This window comes from Manihot esculenta, chromosome 3, assembly GCF_001659605.2.
Source record: "Manihot esculenta cultivar AM560-2 chromosome 3, M.esculenta_v8, whole genome shotgun sequence".
Classification (NCBI taxonomy): Eukaryota; Viridiplantae; Streptophyta; class Magnoliopsida; order Malpighiales; family Euphorbiaceae; genus Manihot; species Manihot esculenta.
In genome coordinates, this window is record NC_035163.2 from 24,581,676 (window position 1) to 24,602,296 (window position 20,621).

Sequence of the window (20,621 nt, forward strand, 5' to 3'; positions counted from 1 at the left end):
GTCAATTTGCTCGTCAATGTGGAAATTATAACACAATTTGTTGGAAGAATTTCACCTTAATTAATTTACGCAAAGTAATGGATTCTAAAACACGTTTCTTCTTAAAAAAACAAAAAACAAAGAAAGAAGAAAAGAATTTTGTTAGAATTTTAGTAGGAACGTTTGAAGTCTTCAGCGCAATCCGAAGGAACGTGGAAATTATAAAGAAAGGCCTTAAGAGAATATGTATTAGCAACTCAGGTTTGCTAGGAAAAAATATTACATACCATTATTGCATATATAACAATTAGATTTTAATTATTATTAATAATAAAATATATATATATATATATAATTTATTAGAATAATAAAAGTGTAATAAAATTTTTTAATAAAATATATTATTCGATGGGTTTAATTTAAAAATAATTTTAATTTGATTAAAAAATTTTGTGATACATCCCAAATTAAAATATTTTTATAATGAGATTTACGATAGTATTATAGAATGACTTGTATAAATTTTAAGCTGTAACGCAAGCAATAACCAATGGTAGTTTCTCAATTTGAACATTAGATGAAAAGCATTAAAGAAAATACTGATCCGCTCATTTCAAATAATATATTTAAAATGGAAAAATTATTATTTAATTTTTATATTATAAAAAAATTCATTATTCTAAAATATATCTAATATTTTAAAAAATTATTAATTAACTTTTTAATAATTTTAATCATTAAATAAATAAAAAATTTAAAATATTTTTAATATGAAAAAATTAATTAGTAAGTTTTTATAAAATTAAAAAATAAATTAATAAATTTTTTATTTTTAGTATATTTTTTAAAATTAATAGATTAATTAATTAATTTTTTAATATAAAAATTTAATAATAAATTTTTTTTCAATAATAAAATACCCAGAATAAAAAAAATAAAAATGAAAAGAGAGGGGAACGTGGGCCATCCACTAACAATATTCCAAACCCATAAACAAATGAAAAGTGAGATTTCCAATCAAATGACATCCCCACACTATACTCCTCCTTTCTGGATTTCAATTATTCCTTTCAGCTCTTTTTCTTCTCTCTCTCTTCCTCGCAAGCTAAAGCTAAAGCTATTAAATTTAATTATTAATTACAACCCCATTGCTAACAGTACTAATTTAATTAACAAATAAAATTTAAATGTCAATCTATTAAAATTAATTAAACAAACCTAAATCCCTAATTAATTATGATCAACCCCTATACTAATTTATATATATATATATATATATAATTCTTCAATTATTACAACAAATTAATATGCTTCCAAATGGTCCTTATGCTGCCCAAACAATGAACTTTCATTCCCTTTTCTTTCTCTTTCACAGTTTCTCTCTATATTTTCCTTCAGTTTCTTGGACTTTGACTGTCATATCTCTATGTGTATCTGTGTTTTCTTCCACTTCTTTGTTATCCTTGTTTATAATCTCATCTTTCCCAACTTGGGTAGGGTTTTTTATCAGATCATGTACACCTGCTGCTGTTGTTGCTACTTTTTGTAGAATCTGTTAGTTCCTCAGTTTCACCCATTTCTCTTTCTTTCTATCTGAATGTTCCTCCAAATGTAGGAGTCCAAAAATCAACTGTTGTCTCATGGGTTACTGGGAATGTGCTCGAAATTGGAACCAGACACAGTCCTCGACTCCTAAGATCTTGTTTTTGTCCTTCTGGGTCCTTGTTGGACTTGTCCGACTGCACATTCATTCAGAAAAAAAATTGCTATATTGTAATTATCTCCATAATAATTAAGCAAAACCCATCATTACTTAACCATATTAAGCAGAATATTACCTGCTGATGGTGCATTGGAGCTCCACTTTTCATGTATGGTGTGCTTAGGACCTAATACAAAATTACGACGAACAAGGCTTATATTATCATTGGGTTTCATTTGCTATGATAATATGTATGCTGCGCAAGTTTTAGATGGAAGCTTACAGTGACTTGCTCATGGAGGAATTTGATGTATTCAATAGCTTCTGAGAGCACTGAAGCAGTATCAGTCTGACACATGATATGAAATAATTAAAAAGGGAAGAGAGAAAAAGAAAAAGAAAAAAAGAATCATTATCATTTGGCTTCCATCAAGAATGTAAAATGATCCTTTGATCACTGTGTATAGTCTTTGTAAATGATCCTTTGATCACTGTGTATAGTCTTTGTGAAAGTAAAGCTTTTACTGATCAGAAAATTGAGGGGAGAAATTAAAAAAAAAAAAAAATCAAAATCAAAATCTTACCTTTCCGAAAGGCGAAACCAATTGTTGGAGTGCAGTGATTCTGTCCCCCATCTTCTCTTTCCTCACCTAAGAGATTTCATAGTTGCAAAAGCATTATCATCTAATCTATATATGTAAATGAATGGATGATGATATAAATGAAAAATTAAAATTTATCAAATTTTGATTGTAACCTTAAAGGCTGGCATGGGTGATGGTGTTTCATTCCGAGGCCTTTTTGTTGCTGGTTCACTCGCACCTTTCTTCAATGTTGTACTCGAATCCCGTACTTCAGATATATTCTGCTGGAAAAGAAAGAAAAAAGAAGAAGAATGAGTGAACCAAAAGATTTCAATCTCACCCACCAACTCTGTGCTCTACATATATAATTTTTCTGAATTAATATATCATGTACGTATATGGGGTTGGATACCTTTGGTTTTTCTTCGAAATTTGTTGCTGGAAATTGCTGTTGGATTGGGAAAAAGCTTGGACGGACATCATTCATGGAATTTGCAGATGCATTCCAGAAGGGTGCGTTATTGGAGAAATGCAATTGGCTATGTGGAGACTGTTTAGGGGGTGAATTTCTCAAGAACTGAGGCACCTTATTAGACCAAGAAGGCACCAATTCATTACTTGTAATTCCATAATTTGCCCCATATGGATAGCTCATGGATCGGTTCTCGAAAGAACACTGTTGCTGCTGCTGTTGTTGATTATCAGATCCCAGTAGACCTTGAAACATCGTCGAAGTGCTTCCATATATAGCTGTTGAATCCATTTGGAACCCAGACGATTGCAAGCCTTGACATGTCACCGTACTATCACTAGAGCTCCCATGAGGGCTGAACTGCGGTTGATCTAAAGAGAAACCTCTGTTGATTTGCTTAAACTCATGATTCATCGAAGGATCGCCACTAGCCCCACTGAACATTCTCTCTCTCCACTGAACTTGAGATGATCCAATCCCAGTTTCATGCTGATGATAACTCGTGCTCGAATTCAAGTTCTCTTGCAGCATCGAACGGAAGCTGCTCTCACCCTTATCTCCACGACTGCCATAACAAGAATCAACAAATTTTAACTATAAAGGAATCGAAAAAATTAAGTACTAAAGTAGGGTTTTCAAGTTTCGAAGAAGATATATGAAGACTTACAATAAAGCTTGGTTCCAATCCATGGCCTGCGAAGAGAGACCTAAACCCATCATGTGCAAGTCAGCACCAGAATCATGGCCTTGTTGCAGCTTCTGGGTATCATGAAAAACTACAGAACTATCTGAAACGGAAGAAGACTCGATAGAAGGTCTTCCTTTGACATCCACAACTTCTGATGGCCAAGCAAAGCTTCCTAAACTATTAAGCCCTGAAGACGAAGAAGAAGAGCCACTATCAAACCTGTTCCTAGAAGAATCCCACCAATTTGTGGCTGTATTGAACTCATCCGCCATGGCTAAAAGGCAAAGCTGAAGCTGAAGCAGCTGCTGCTTTATAGTTGCTATGCTGGAGGGTTTAAATGTCGTAAAAATCTTGGATTTTTGTTGGGCAATACCTTGAATTTTGGTTCGTTTGAACTTTTTCTTCCTTTCTGTGGTTGCATAAAATTATAGAAAATGGTTCGCTGCATCGTAAAGGTATTTATAGAGCGAAATGAAGCTATTTGGGTCTCTCTTTGCGAGTGACCAGAATGCTCCTGGTGGGTTGACATTTCTATGGGTGATTTTAAAATTAGACTAATTTTCACTGTAGTCACTCCATTTTTTATTTTTTATTTCCTTCAAATTCATTCAACTCAATTTGAATATCATTAAAATACATATTACATATTTTTAGATTAATATTATTATTCCTTCTCTCACAAATTTCATTCTTCCTTCTTTCTCTTTCTCGTATAAAAAATATACAAGTGTATAGTTGTTACATCCTCAACTAACATCAGGATGGTCGCACGAGAATTGAGGGATGAAGGTCATCATCTCGGCGACTGATTGCTTGAACTGGCCATCATTTGATTGGAAAATACTGGAAAAAGCGATGCAAATTCTCGCTGCTATTCTCTCCATTCCGCAATGCAAAGCGTAGGTTGATCAGATATGAAGGCTCATCTGGCCAAGAGTATATCCACCCGTCTCGCATCAAACTGACGTCCAAATAGTTAGCAATGAGCCGGTAAGGGTGCTTTCTCTCTCTTTTACTCGCCATTGATGCTGTTGTCACTGCCCTTTTTGTCGGTGTTCTTGCTCCGATGTCATCTAGAGCAGCTAATCCTTAGGTCACCGTCGAATGACAATGGTGTGACCACTTCTGAAGCAAAAGAGAGAGAGACATGGTGGGGTAAGGGAAGGGAATAGGGGAGAGAAAGAAAGGGAAATACGTGGGTCTTTCTTTTATTTTTATTTTTTATTTATGAAAAAATTAAAATAAATTCAATTAATCGTGAATTCAAAAAAATGAGTTTTATTTTACATATGAGTTAGAAATTCCGACAAATATTTCCCTTTATTTTTAATTTTTTAATAAAATTTATAAATCTATGAATGGCTTAAATTCAATAAAAAATTTAATTGGCTACGATTTGGAGTGATAAAAAAAATAATATTTTTATTAAACAAAATATTAAAATTTAACTAATTTAGATTATATAAATTCTTACTTATTAAAATATTGTTTTTGTAATTTTAAATATATTTTATCACGATTTAAAAAAATTCATAATAATGTTAAATAATTTAAATATTAAATTAAGAATAATATTTTATTAATCTAAATGAGGAGCTAGTTGTCAATCAACTCAGAATTCCAAAATGCCTTGGTGCCAACGTCAAAATTATCCCTTCTTCCACGTACTATTATCCTCTTGCGGTAAATTTCCGCACATTAAAATGTTAAATTTAACCTTCAATTATATAATAAAATTAAAAATATTTTATTTTATTTTTTAATTAAAAATATTTATAAATTATTATTAAATTATTTTAAAAAAATTCAAAATAAATTAAGTGGAGTATCACTAGGTGAAAGTTAAGAATTGATGACATCGTGGTGGCACCGAATTGGTGCAATGATGAGAAGAGTTATTTTTCAATTATACTGGAATTGAATTATTTACGTGTGGTGTAAGCTTGATGATTTACAGTCAACGATAAGATCATTTTGACATTTCCCAAAATTCAAAATGTATGTGTATCTATACATTTATATAAGTTTAATTTCATGTATAAAATAAATATTTTTTTAAAATTATTTTTTATCATTTATTAAAAGCTGATTTAATATAAATAAAATTTAATATTATTTCAACGGATTAAGAATATATTCCAAATAAAAAAAATTGAATCGTAATTTTAATTAAAAAATAAATCATAAATTCCTGGGCATTGATATTTTCAAGGAATTTTAAAAATAATTTTTTATACATTCCCATGCCATTTTTGGACGGGATACGTACGTTATACACATCCACATAATGAAAATGACAAGATTGACTAGCACTGAAACGTTGTCTTTAATCACAAGAATTTAGACACGCACACTTATATATATTGACTTAGATATTTTTAAAAGGAAAAAAGAAAAAGAAAAAGATTTGACTTGCGCAGAAAGAGAGAGGCGGCGGCAGGGGAGGAGACGACAGACGTGGGCGGCGGAGAACCGAAAGAGCCGAGGAGGGAAGAGGAGTATGACTTTGATTCTACAAGTCAACCGCGTGGGGTCCAGAGGGCGTGCACGCGTGGGGAGACACATGGTTCCCACTGATGTTATAGCCAAGCCTCCTCAAAGTCAGAGCCATGAAAATGACTAATTAATTCATCTTCAAATCCTAATCATTCAGTTCACACGTACTAATCCACTCATTATCTTCCCTTTTCCTCAAAACCTCAATCAATTTAAATCATAGTTCTATTTAATTAATTTTTTTTACTGAATGTAACAGTATTACATTAACTAAAATTTATTAAAAAATTATTATTATTTCAGTAATGAATCTCTCAATTTTAAAAAAATATTAAAATATTTTTAAAAATTTAAAAATTTATTAATTAATTATTCTATTAATTATGAATACATAATTTTTTTTAAAGAAAATAGGTTTCTTACGTATATTAATTAAAAAGATAATAAACTGCTGGAGCCTGGAACTGATGTTGATTGACTTATTGATTTGGATCCTTTGTCAACTCTTTTCCTTTAATAAACTCCCCCATGGAAGCATTTGGATCTCCACTACTCCATGTCTCACATTCTTGTACTTGTTGGAGCTTTAATTATTTATTTCCTCATACTATGTTATAAATTTAAAATAATTTTAATAATTAAAATAAAATAAAATAAAATAAAATAAATCTTAAAATTGAGATGAGAGGATAAATCAGAAAATGGGAATTAAAGAATTAAAAGAGGAGAAAGGAATGATGTAAGAATGGTGTAAGGTTGAGGTGTGAAAGCAGACAAAGGATAGATAGAGATTGGGACACAAGTGGGTGACATCCATGTGTATTACAGACAGACAAGCTTAGCCCATACGATCAACTCAACCAAGCAGACCATGTGGGGTTCTTCTAGCTAATAGCTATCCATGTGATTCATCTCTCTCTTTCTTTCATTTTCTTCCTACCGACTACCAACTGGGAACTTGCATAAAATTTCCAGTTAATTCTCTCTTTTGTAAATATATATTATTCTCTTTTTCTCAATGTAAAAAGAAAAAAATTTAAGTAAAAAGGAAAATAATAATAAAATAAATAGGTATCCAATATTAAAAAACCAACTAAGAAATCCACTTGGTGATGATGAGTGCCTTAAATTTGTAAAATAGCCAAAACACCACTTGTAAACCTTTTTAAAAGTAGGCTACCCAAAGAGACAAATGGGGTGATGGATTTTTTTATTTTTATTTTAATTAAAACTATGAAATAATTCAATCATATTCTCATTGTATTAAATAAAATAAAAATAAATAAATACATAGTTCCTTATTTCTATATAAAATTAAAATATGACCATCTCTCAAATCATTGACTTATTTGAAGTTATGGGTTTAGAAAATTGAGGCATAATTTCCACCATTAAAGAAAAAAAAAAGACTTTTATTTCTTTCAACAATCAACATGATGAAAAATATGTAAAATTTATAAACAAATTGACCATAGTGGACTAATTTCAATTGGTGGGGTTGACATGAATCTTCTAGTCTTGGCTCTCTTTCATCAAACATTCCCTTTGGTCATTATTTGGCCCCACCTATAATTTATTAATTCCAACAATATTTTTATTTTATGAGTTAAATTCCAATTTTCGTCCTGTGCTTGTCCTGTCCTCTTATGCTTTTCTCAGCAAAATTATTTTTTCTTTTTATTTTCTCTCTCCCTTTTCATTTGTCCTATATGATTTTCGTGGCAAATTGTATGTATTTTCTTAATCATATGGAGAATTAGCATTTGCTACCACTTTGAATTAATTATACTCAATTGGTGTCACTATTCAATAATTAAAGTTCTTTCTTTTTCAATTTTAAATTTGAAAGAAATAATTTTTAATGACCATTAAAAACTAATAATTTCCTTGCTGAAGTTATTTTTAAATTTATCGTTAAATATTTTTATTTTATTGTTTAAAAAATATTTATTATATTTATTATTTATTACATTATTTAATATTTTTTTTTGAAAATTGCTTAAAAATGGTTAATTGATATACATTTCTTGCAATGGGAAATTATTGTTTCATAAATAAAATTTATTACTTTCAACCAAATTTTCAACGGAGATATAGCAATGGACTACAGCTTGTAGCTAGCTGCTGGGCTAAGGAAAGTTGATAGCATGATCTAATATTTGCATCATAAATGTGTAATTTATAAAATAAAAAAGGACTTAAAAATTTTGTTTTATTTATTTTGCTATATATATATATATTGAACTATGGGTTTTGTAAATTGTGGCAACATAATATAATTAAATTTATTTATTTATTTATATTATTTTATAAATTAAAGTATTATGGATGCAAATAAGATGTAGGGCACAAGTCAAGCAATAGGCAAATATGTGAAGTAAAATGGAATTCAATCAAAATTCTCCACAAACTAATCTTTTTATTTTTTATTGCAAAATCAAATAAATGTTGTTTTCTCACATCATTGGCAATTTAGTATCTTTAAAGTTTAAAGTACAATGAAAAAAGCTATAATTCTTTTAATAAGTTGATTAAATTTAAATTAAAAATCTCAATATATTTTGCAATTAATTATAATTTGAAAGAAACCCAAGGTTTGAGAATTTGGGCCCAAATCTAATGGACTCTGCAATCTTTTGGGCTTGGATTGCCCATATGAATGTGAATTACATCATGGCCCTTTTGAAGCTTGCCTAGCCTGCAAGCGACTTTCCTATGCACGGCCCTTGAGTCCGTCAAATGATAGACTGACTAGAAGCTGAGACTGCACATAACCCAGCATCAGATTTTACAGCTTCCTTTGCATCACTTTACTGTGCAACTTTCTTCCATCCCCAGGCGTTTTTCTTCCAGTAAAGCAGAGTTTGTTTGGGGTGGGTTGTAGAGAAAATTAGGTGTTTCTCAGGGCTTCAGCCTCTTGCTTTGCTTGTTTGAACCACATTGGGCTAGGGTCTGAGTTTTACATGTTTAATGTTCTTAGGCCTTTATGTAATCTGAACATGGGTTGCATCTCATGGTTTTTAGTTTACATTACTGAAAGCAGAACTAAACACCACCCATAACATAAGCTAGGAAGAAGAACTTAATCTTAATTTATCTTCTGAATATAATATAAATATGAATACAAGTTTAATCTTAATAAGAAAGTTGCAAAAGCACTAGCAAGTTTAGTCAAACAATAAATATATTTGAGAGATCTCGAATTCTACTCTTCAAATTTTCAATTTTCATATTTAAAAAAAAAATTACAAAAGTAAATTATTATTATGATTTTATTATTTATTATTAGGTAAACTATACTTCTGCCAAACTTTTACGAGTTCTTCAATTTTAATCAATGTTTTTTTTAAAATAATTTTAGTTAAATTAAAAAAATTATTAAATCAAATGGAACTGAAATATGCTTATATGGCCGGCTGAGTAAGTAAAATAAATATATTTTAATGTAGATCTCATTTATTATAATATGATAAATTATATATTTTAGTCAAATTTTTATGTAAATGGTCAATTTTAGCTTACTCTTTCTTTCTTTAATTAATTTTAGCCAAAAAATAAAAGATTACCTAACATGAATGGATATGACCGTAAAAATTAATTTTTTAATGGGAAACTCATTTGAATAAGCTACTCTATTAGGTTAAAAAAATTATATTTTTTAAATGTTACACCACTTAAATATGATTTTATGCAATGAATCCAACAATTTACATTAATCTTACACCAAAAAATAGAATAAAAATATTTTATTACCATACTAAAATAATTTTTTTTTTACCATAAACTAAAATTGATATAATCTTATAAATTATTTTTTAAATAAGCTTTTTTCTAAATTAGCTATACTTACATATATTAGAAACAAGCCTATGATTACAAATTATTTTAGCCAAAGATTTTGTTCTATTTTTTACTCATATTAAGCTAGTTATGCTTAATTATTGAATAAGTGCACATCAATTTTGGACTAGGTTAATGTCAATTTTTTACGGTGTAATCTTATTTAGAAATGGTTTAATTGAACTAATTTTTGTTAATAAATTACTGACTTAGATGAGTATGAAAATTTTAATTAAAATTAAAAAAATAATCGGCTAAAATTATAAATTGTATAAAGAATTAGTTAAAATATGCTCTAGAACTTTTGCCGATTGTGATTCCACCGGAATGTCAGATTCCGGCAATGAGGGTATGGAAGAGGATGATCTTTTGCAACATAATGGCCGTAGGAAGCGTAAAGATGGTGAAGGAGGTTTCTCTTTAGAAGAACAAGACGGTAGAAAGTTTGAGTCTGTTGGACAACCGTCTCCAATGGGTCCTTCGTTTAGGGATATGCTAGTCAATGGGAGTCCTAATAACGAGACTGTGATTGCTGACACAGTTGAAGTGAATGATGAGGAGTCGTATGAGCTTTCTGATGGGGAAGAGGATGAGGAGGATGAAAAGTGCCCTAATATTAAACTTACTAAAATTGAGAAATCTCGTTATTGTAAACCATGGAAGAACTCCTTGATTATCAAGCTGATTGGAAGATCAATAGGGTATGCCTATTTATCGCGAAGGGTGAAGGAACTCTAGAAACCTAAATCCCCTATTGACTTAATTGCTCTGGACAACGATTTTTTCCTTGCTCGATTTAATAGTAGGGAAGATTTTGATTTTGCACTGGAGGGTGGACCATGGATTATAGCTGATCATTATTTGTCAGTTCGCCAATGGTGCCCGGATTTTGATCCATTTAATGTTTCCTTGGAACGCTTGGCAGTTTGGGTTCGATTTCCATGCCTTCCAATTGAATATTTTAATGAGGATTTTCTTATGCGATTGGGGAGGAAGATAGGAGATCCTATCAGAGTGGATAATAACACTAGCCGAGTGACAAGAGGGCATTTTGCGAGATTATGTGTTGAAGTTGATGTTACGAAGCCTCTTTTGTCGAAATTCAAGCTGAACCGGAGAGTTCGACGTATTGAATATGAGGGGTTGCATATGGTTTGTTTTTCATGTGGAATTTTTGGGCATATGAAGGATAATTGTCCTTCGTTGCGGAAAGAGTTGCAGCCAGAGAATGTAGAGAATGTGCCTAATTCGGTTCATAGTAACCCTGCTCCTAAGGTGGCTCAGTTACCCGAGAATCAGGTGGTTAATCCAGCTGTTTTAGATGATTTTGGTGATTGGATGCTGGTTAAGAAAGATAGAAGACGTAATCAACGTCCTCGGGAAAAACCTGTATTTAAATTTGGGTCAGGTGATCATGGTCCGAGGGAGTCAAACAAGGGTAAATCAACGATGAAGGCCAATAATAACCCCTTTAGTTCTCTAGTTATTCTCCAGGATTCTGAGACTCATATAGAACATAATGCGACTCCACCAGTGGTACAAGATTTTCGTCCTGTCTTGGGCAAGAAAAAGCTACGGGATTCTAAAGGGAAGGGTCAAGTGGTTTCTACTGTGACAAGAGAGGAGACTCCCAATATTGCTTTAGATTCCTATGTGAGATCTAATGGGCCTGCTGTGCAAAGTTCAGTTCTAAAAATTAGAGGGGTTTCGAGTGGATCAGGGGGATCTTCTAGAAAAGCTGCTGCACAAGATGACCATGTAGTTGTTCAAGGGAATAATAGAACGAATCAGTCAAAGACTTGGGTTGTTTCTAACTCGAAATTGGTGGGACTTGCAAATTTAGAAACAGAATTGGATAGGAATAAACATGATAATTTTAATGATCCGTCATTTCCTCATCCAACCCGTCCCAATATCCCAGCAGCTAATGGAGATGGTAATCAGGATATGAATCTTGACGATGATGCGATGATAATTGTTGCTCAGACTTCCTTGAATGAATTTCAGAATAGTGGTTTAATTGGTAAGATGCCTTCTAATGAGGGGTCTTACTAGATTTTTCGTTCTATTATAGGTTCAGTCATCCTCGTGGCTTTCTTTTCTCTCTTATTTTTAATGATTATTGGAGTTTGGAATTGTCAGGGTGCTGCTTCTTCTAATTTTCTGAGAGCTTTTAAGGAATACAATCGTATCTATAAGCCTCAGATTTTTTGTTTGGTTGAGCCTCGAATTTCTGGCCATTCAGCTGATAATGTTTGTAAACAGCTAGGTTATGATAATTGGGTTCGTGTCGAGACTTTTGGTTTCAGTGGAGGCATCTGGATTTTATGGTCAGAAATATTTTTTAAGTTAACGCTTGTGTCGACAGATCCGCAATTTATTACATGCAATGTGTTACTTGATAATGGGGACTCGTGGTTAGTGAGTTTTGTGTATGCCAGCCCTGACATTAGTTTACGAAGACGTTTGTGGCATTCGGTTCTGGGTTTCAATGGAAGTGAGAAAAGTTGGTTACTGTTGGGAGATTTTAATTCTTTTACAAGCGAGAATGAACAAACCGGCTATGTTAATGTTCACAGTATTGGGGCTAGTGATTTTCGGCAATGGATTTTTGATAACTCACTTATTGATTTGGGTTTTGAAGGTACCCCTTTTACTTGGAGTAAGGGTGGTATTAATTCTTCTTATAAAGCTGCTCGATTAGACCGTTGCTTGTGTACTGAGATTTGGCGCATGACATTTTCTAGAGCTACAGTTATTCATGCTCCAAAGTTGCATTCTGATCATTGTCCTATTTTTATGAATTGCTTTGGAGTTACAAATTCTTCTGTTCGTCGTTTTCATTTTCAAGCGGCTTGGACAGCTCACAAAGATTTTGTTGATGTTGTTTCCCGTGGTTGGAAGCAAAATACTTCTTTATTTGATAATTTGAAATCAACCAAAGACTCATTAAGCCAATGGAACCGATCTGAGTTTGGGAATATTTTTCATAATAAGCAGAGGTTGATCCGTCGAATTGATGGTGTTCAAAAAAGCTTAGCTATCCGGCGAACGAGAGGTTTAGTGAAGCTGGAATTTAATCTGAGACGACAGCTTGAAGATGTTTTGAAGCAGGAAGAATTATACTGGTTTCAACAATCTAGGGAGGAATGGATTGTTTCTGGTGAGAGAAATACAAGGTTTTATCATCTTTCTACCGTGATTAAACGCAAGAAGCAGCAAATTCTCAAGCTGAGAAATGGGAACAATGTGTGGATTGAAGATTCTAGTCAACTTAAAGAGCTTGCTAGCGGTTACTATCAGGAGCTGTATTCGAAAGATTTGGCGGTTGACTGCAGCCATTTTGTTAGACCTGATGGGCCTGCTCTTTCTTCTTCTCAACGGTTGCTTCTGGATCGTCCTTTTTCTCATGATGAAGTATATGATGCTTTGCGCCTTATGTCTCCTTACAAGGCTCCAGGACCCGATGGTCTACAAGCAGTTTTCTTTCAGAAATCTTGGTCTGCGGTAGGTTCACAGGTTTCAGCGTTTATTATTGAGGTCTTGGGCGGGAGGGAGTTTCCAGAGGAAGTTAATGAAACGGTGCTGACTCTTATTCCTAAAATTGCTTGTCCAGAATTTATTTCTCAGTTCAGACCAATTAGCTTATGTAACGTGATCTATAAGCTTGTTACAAAAGTGTTGATTAACAGATTGAAAGATATTTTGAGCTCTCTCATTGGATTGGAACAAAGTAGCTTCGTTCCTGGCCGACAAATTATTGATAACATTGTGGTGTTTCAAGAAGTTTTGCACACTATGAGAACGTCTAAGCGGTCAGGGGGTTTTATGGCGATTAAAATTGATCTTGAAAAGGCTTATGATAGACTAGATTGGGATTTTATTCAGTGGGTGTTGGGTTCTTACCACTTTTCCGATGCTTGGATTTCTAATATTATGAATTGTGTTAGAACATCTTCTATGTCAGTGTTATGGAATGGTGAGAAGTTAGAATCTTTTAAACCGACTCGTGGTGTGCGACAAGGCGATCCAATGTCTTCATATCTTTTTGTTATGTGTATTGAACAACTTTCGAGAATGTTTAAACAGCTTGTTCGTCAAGGCAGATGGAAGCCGATTCCTATCTCGAGTAATGGTCCGATGATTTCTCATCTTATGTTCGCGGATGATATGGTTTTGTTCGCAGAAGCTTCTGTGGAACAGTTGGATTTGATTTTATCATGTTTGGATGACTTTGCTAAGGCTTCCGGGCAGAAAGTGAATTTAGCTAAGTCTTCTCTTTATTTGTCGCCTTTTGTTGATAGTGATTTGGCGTCACTTTTGTCTTCAAGGTCAGGTATTCCTTTGACTGCTGATTTGGGAAAATACTTGGGTGTGCCATCTATTCATGGGAGGATTTCAGTCTCAACATATAGTAGTATTTTGGATAAAATGAGAGGAAGACTTGATGGCTGGAAGGCGAGAGCTCTATCAAAAGCTGGACGAATAACGTTAGTTCAATCAGTTCTTAATGCTATTCCTGTTTTTGTGATGCAGAGTGCTCTTTTACCGATATCGCTTTGCAATGAAATAGAGAAAATATGCAGGAACTTTATTTGGCATGGGAAGGATATGAAGCCAGCTGTACATCTGATTAATTGGGATACAATGTCCTTGCCGAAGCGGTTAGGTGGTCTTGGCATCAGAAATATGCGACAAATGAATCAGGCTCTATTAGGGAAGTTGTGTTGGCGAGCTTACAAGAATCCGCAAGCTTTGTGGGTTAGGTGCCTTTTCAATAAATATGAGTCGGGTTTTGTTCATTGGGAAGTCGCTAAGCGAGCTAATGGTTCAGTCAATTGGAAATCTTTTTGTTATGGTTTGGAGCTACTTCGAAAAGGGATAGTTGTAGATGTGAATAATGGGATGCACACTAGATTTTGGCTGGATGATTGGCTTCCGGTTGGGCCTCTTTGGAATTTTGCACTTAAACCGTTGATTGAGTTGAATATGTAGGTTTGTGTTCGATATTTCTGGGTTCCTAATGTAGGCTGGAATTGGGACATTTTAAATTCTCTTCTTCCTACTGATGTCATTTTATATTTCCAATCAATTACTTTAGTTGATGATATGTCGTGTTTGGATGGTTTTGCGTGGAAGCATTCTTCTTCTGGCTTATATACAGTTAAGTCAGGGTTTGATACGTTTTATTCAGAAGTGTCAGGATCTAATATGGATTGGCAAGGGCTGTGGAAGGTTAGGGTGCCACAGCGAATTCAAGTGTTTTTGTGGGAAGTGGCACATGAGAAAATCATGGTTAATGTTCAACGCCGAAAGCGAGAATTTATTGATTATGATTTATGTCCTCTTTGTGGAGTTGCAAGTGAATCTGTTTTGCATGCTCTACGAGATTGCCAACATGTGAAACAAATTTGGAATTCCCTTTTACCTACCAATTTCGTTTCTCCATTTTTTGATATTTTGAATGTGCCTTTATGGCTATCTGCTAATATAGAAAAAGTAGGGTTATTGGCTAATGGAATACCATGGGATGTGCTTTTTAGTTCGGCTGTTTGGTGGTTATGGAAGCGAAGAAACTTGTTGGTTTTTAATGAGAATAATGACCATGATACTATTGATGCGTCCTTTATTCAGCTTCGAGCAAAAGAATATATTCATGCATGGAGGTTTTCGATGCAGGCTGGGTCTGGACCGAGAGGCCGGTCTTTGAAGTATGTTGGGTGGAAGCCGCCAGAAACAGGCTGGGTGGTAGTGAATTCCGATGGTAGTGCATTGTTGTCAGCAGGAAGGGCAAGTTGTGCAGGTTGTTTTCGAAACAATGAAGGTAGATGGCTTTTGGGCTTTCAACGGTTTTTGGGCAATTGTGGAGCAATGGAAGCTGAGCTATGGGGAATATATTATGCTTTAGTATTAGCATGGGATTCAGGGTGGAAGAAGATTGAAATTCAAACGGATTCTCAACTCGCGTTAGATTTACTTGCAGGTAGAGGTGCAGGAGTTTTTAGAGTTGCTAATTTGGTGAGGAATTGTCGTGATCTTATCAATAGAAGCTGGGAAGTCAAGATGGTAAAAATTTACAGGGAAGCAAATGCGATAGCGGATCGTTTGACTAGTTTAACCATTGGTGATGATTTTAATTTGAAAATTCATCAATGGCCTCCTGTTACTATTAAATTTTTACTGGATGCTGATAGGTTGGGGCTTTCATGGCCTAGATTAATAAAATAAGGGCTCTATCCCTCTTTTTCTAAAAAAAAAAAAAAAAAATATGCAGTTTATTGTTAAGACTTAACATTATTTTTATGTTATATTTTTGCTAACTACACATTCTATGTAAGCATATTCCAATTAGCAATGATCTATACACCTGCGTAAGGCCAGATCCTAATGAGAAAGACAGATTCAAAGTCCATCAGATCCTTTTTGAATTGAACTAGTTCATATTCAGCGTTTCAGCCCAATCAGGAGAATTAGGCTGGACAGACCTCGCACACGGGCCTCCCAGAAGGAAGTCCAGCCCAATAATGTGACAAGAGGAAGGGGAGCATTGTAATATCCGGCTAGACCCCGGCATCGGAATTCCTATTTTTCCGGTGGAATCTCGGATGTCGGAAACCTCTAGAAGGGTAAAATGTGTTTTTCTAAAATGTTTTCATGTGTTTTAGGTTTTAAGTAAGAAAGAAATTGAGTTTTTTGAAAGAAAAGCACCAAGGAAGGAAAATTAGGTTCGGCCGCCGAACATGGTGCAGTTTAGGGAGCACCTTTGGCCCCCGAAGGTGGTCTGGCCAGCCACCTATAAAAGGCCCCATGTCCGAAAATGGGCGAGTTTTCTTCCCCATTTTCGGGCAAAGGTGAGTCCACACCCTTCCATGGTTAGTTTTGATGTTTTCCTTCAAATCGTTTATGTTTTTGATGAGTTTTAACTTGGTTTTGAAGATTTTTGAGCAAAGAACGAAGCTTTGAAGCTTGGAGACCCCGGAGCTCGATTTCTCCCATTTCCGAGTTTGGATCGTCTCTCCCCTCGATTTTCAAGAGGTAAGTGGAGATCCTACCTTTCTTTTATGTTTTTAGTAAGTTTTGAGGAGTTTGAAGGGTGTTGGATGCATGATTAGGTTAGTTGTAAAATGTTAGGGTTTATGTGAGTTTAAGGATGAAATGCATGTTTATTGTGTTGCTATGTGATGTTTGTTGGGGTATAGGATAGTTTGAGACCCCTATATGCTTGTGTACATGTTTATGCATGTTTGGGAGTGTTATGCTTGAGTTTGGAAGGTTTGGAAGGCAAAATGTGCATGAGAGGCTTGAGTTCTCGCATTCTGGAAGAACTCAGGTTCGGCTGCCGAAGCCATGTTCGGCCACCGAACCTGCTTGGGGAGGCAGTTCTGGCTGTCGAACTCTGCCCCCGAAAGTTTGGACTTTCGGCTTTGGAAGGGAGTTTCGGCCGCCGAACTTGCCCCCGAAGGTTGGCGAGTTTCGGCTCTGGAACCACTTTCGGCCGCCGAACCTGCCGCCGAAAGTGGCTGAGTTTCGGCTCTGGAGGGACTTTCGGCCGCCGAACATGCAGCCGAAAGTGCCCTGTTCAGCCTTCCTTTGCATGTTTTCTATGATTGTTTTATGATATTTTAGGAGATTTTTGGGGAGATGTTTAGAGTCATGTTAGTGTATGTTTGGTCCCTCATTTGAGTCCACCTGTGTAGGTTCGGACCCGAGGAACCGAGGACCCCAGCAGTGAGATAACTGCTTCAGAGTCTGTTCAAAGTCAGCTTGAGGTGAGTAGAATGGATCTTTATGTTACAAAGTAAATAAATGTTGAGCATGTTTATGCATCACGAATGCCATGATATATATTAGGTTGTTTGCATTAGAATTCACGAATATATTGCATTGCATATTATGATGTTGATGTGGATGGATGTTGGATGACCCATTAGTCCTCAATATGATATGATGACAATGATACGGTACGGAAGTCCAGTGAGGCCCATTCTACGCCCCTGGCATATTGGAATGTTATGTTATGTTATGTTAAGAGAAAGACCAGTGAGACCCATTCTACGCCCCTGGCACCATTGAAATGTGTAGAGGGCTATTGGTGACAAGTCCATTCTTGATGTGATTTGTTTGTGATGTGATGCATTCCATAAAAGCATGTGTTTTTTTAAATATATTATTTTACTATTCTGCTCACTGGGCTCTAGTAGCTCACCCCTTTTCCTTAACCCCCAAGCTTGCAGGTTTGGGATAGACCAGGAGGTCAGCAAGAGTAAAGGCTTAGTGTATGTAATAATTAGTTGTGGACATGAAAGATATTGTAATGTAATGTATTGTAAGATATTGTATAAATTTGTATTGAGGATTAGCATTGTGTTTGACCCTAGAGTTTATGGTTAATCCCTTTGATACATAATCTTTATGTAATGTTTTAATAAATGTGATGTAAACCAAGCTTGATGTATGTAATGTTGACCCAACTAGAGCATTTGATGAGGGCTCTAGTGTGGGGTTTTATGTATTCAGTATTAGTGCATGCACAGGTCAAGCTTGGTAGATGGAAAGTTTAAAATTTTAATGAAAATGTATGATCATGTATGAGATTTTTCAGATATGTCAGGTTGTATGCTAGGCTTGCTACGGGTCCCAGAGACCTTAAGTCGATCTGGATCCTAGCGCCGGTAGCGGTCCGATTTCGGGTCATTACAAGCATACTCGGTCACTTCGCAGTCTTTCCCGCATACGTATCGGGGGGAATTAAATGGTCGTCTAGCGTGGAGAGGGATTCTGATACATCCGTACGTACGGACCTGAGTAACAAAGACAGATGATACTATAGTAGAGAGGCGGTTAGACGTCATTAGAGGACAAAAGGAAAAAAGATAAAAGGGGAAGAAGGCATGCCCAAAACCCACCAGGCCTTTCTTGAAGTGAACTAGCCTACATTGAGCGTCTCAGCCCAGTCAAGAGAATCAGGCCGGACAGACCTCGCACGCGGACCCCCCAAAAGGAAGCCCAGCCCGATGATGTGACAAGAGGAAGGAAAGCAAGTCCGGTCACTTCGCAGCTCTGCCTGCATACGCACCAGGGGGAATTAAATGGTCGTCTGGCATGGAGAGGGGTTCTGACACATTTCTACATACGGACCTGAATAATAGAGACAGATGACACTGTAGCAGAGAGGCGGTCAAACATCACGAGCGGATAAAAGAAAAAGGGATAAAAGGGAAGGAAGGTTTTCCTCTTCAGAGGAGCTTATGGAACCACTGTAAATCTATTTTCTAAATTTCAGAATATCAGCAGTATTTGGTTCAAAATAAAATAATTATTCGAATTGAATTAATTCAAAATTTTGGTTCGATATTAATTTTTAAAAAATTCAATTATTTCAACTAGATGAAACAAAAAATAAAACAAACCAAACCTTTTAGTTATCAATATTATGTGGTTTTGATAATATAAGGAAATTATATCTTAATCAAGATTAAAAAATCAATTGAATCATAAAATACGTATCCAACTGTATTAAACCGTTCAATTCAGATAGAGTTTTTTCTAATTTTATTTGGTTTTATTTTTATAAATACTTCATTTTAATTTTTGATTTATTCGATTTAATTTAGTTTTAATTCCAACCGACCGAATATTCACTTTTAATTTCATCGCTTAATTGTTTTTTTAACTAAAATTATTAACGATTTTTTTAACTAAAATTATTTAAAAAATACGTATTAGCTAAAATTAAAAAACCAACGTAAAGGTTTAACCAGAAATGAACCTTTACCTTTATTATTATATGGGAAAGCATACTAGCTAGCTAGGTTAATATTGCTGGTTATAAGGTGGTGTAGATAATTTAGTCTAGATACCCCTAACCCATACCTACGTTATAATTCATCAAAGAGTTCAAAGCTTTGTTTTCGTTCATCCATCTCTCTATCACGAGAGAAATTTATATACAAGGAAAGGAAACGAGAGAGAGGAAAGGGGTGGCAAAGATAATACTTAAACAAGACATAATTATGCAGTTCCCTTTCCATTAATTTCTTCATGAGGGGTCAGTTTCTGAGGGGACAACACACTCCACCTACCTTTTTACATGCTACTTGCTCATAAACTATCACATTTATAGGTCAATAAATCAGAAATATACTAGAAGAACAAACATAAAAAGAGCTTCTTAATCCTCCATGTTCATCAGCACTATCTAGACAAACCAGCAGCATTCTTGCAAAACATCAATGGTCCACACAACATCCTCAGAACTGTTCGTATTGGAAAATATGGTAACAATCTCTAATGGGTTTAATCCCATTTCAAGTTTGATCAAATAAATAATATAGATAGATAGATTTCAACTTCCATATGAATATGTTCCCCACCTTGCTCGGTCTCAATAAGCATTCTACAGAAACCGCACCCTCCTTAGCTTCTCTTTTTCTCTCTTTATCTCTTATTTTTTTCAAAAACAAAATGAGACGAAAGGGTGCAAAATGTACCAAGAAATGACTCTCAATGCGGTTCAAAGACGAGAGAAAAAAAAAAAAAAGAAAAGCTAATTAAGCTTCAAGAATATCTGCGTATGGCTGCAATCATAATCTTAAAGGGAGAAAACTTTTCTTTCCTTGTTTGTTTTCACGGTGTACTTGTGGTCAAGCGGGTGTTCGCGGTGGCTGGACCCACCAGTCACCTTAGCCGGCGACAAGAAACGATGGGTTCATTTCTTATAAGATTGGACATGAACTCAATATTGTCTATAATGCTTTGATGGATATTTAACTTTGTTTCCCACCTTTCTTTTTTGATTAAGAACAGATAACTACAATACATGAGGAATATAAGACTATGCTTAAGCTTGTAATAATAATC

The 20,621-nt window shown here is 34.6% G+C and overlaps 1 protein-coding gene across 2 annotated transcripts; it reads right to left on the reverse strand.

Annotated features, from left to right (window-relative positions):
• Positions 1-1,213: 1,213 nt before the first annotated feature.
• On the reverse strand, positions 1,214-3,935 carry LOC110612123 (transcription factor bHLH123). 2 transcript variants are annotated; one of them, XM_021752807.2, is made up of 7 exons: positions 3,405-3,935; positions 2,678-3,302; positions 2,439-2,546; positions 2,266-2,331; positions 1,965-2,030; positions 1,818-1,868; positions 1,214-1,718 (listed from the first exon to the last, which is right to left on the reverse strand). In XM_021752807.2, exons 1-7 carry the CDS (start codon positions 3,695-3,697, stop codon positions 1,569-1,571), a joined length of 1,359 nt encoding a protein of 452 aa, XP_021608499.1. In that variant the 5' UTR covers positions 3,698-3,935; the 3' UTR covers positions 1,214-1,568. The 2 variants fall into 2 exon arrangements, with proteins under 2 accessions (XP_021608499.1, XP_021608498.1); XM_021752806.2 differs by having other exon boundaries at positions 2,439-2,549.
• Between the last annotated feature and the right edge of the window lie 16,686 nt (positions 3,936-20,621).

Excerpts from the sequence above, each read along its gene's own strand:
- LOC110612123 (XM_021752806.2), bottom strand. The coding sequence starts at position 3,697 with ATGGCGGATGAGTTCAATACAGCCACAAATTGGTGGGATTCTTCTAGG. Across the intron at positions 3,303-3,404 it reads GATTGGAACCAAGCTTTATT|TCGTGGAGATAAGGGTGAGA; the intron begins GTAAGTCTTCAT and ends TTGTTATGGCAG. Across the intron at positions 1,869-1,964 it reads TCCTCCATGAGCAAGTCACT|GTCCTAAGCACACCATACAT; the intron begins GTAAGCTTCCAT and ends ATTTTGTATTAG.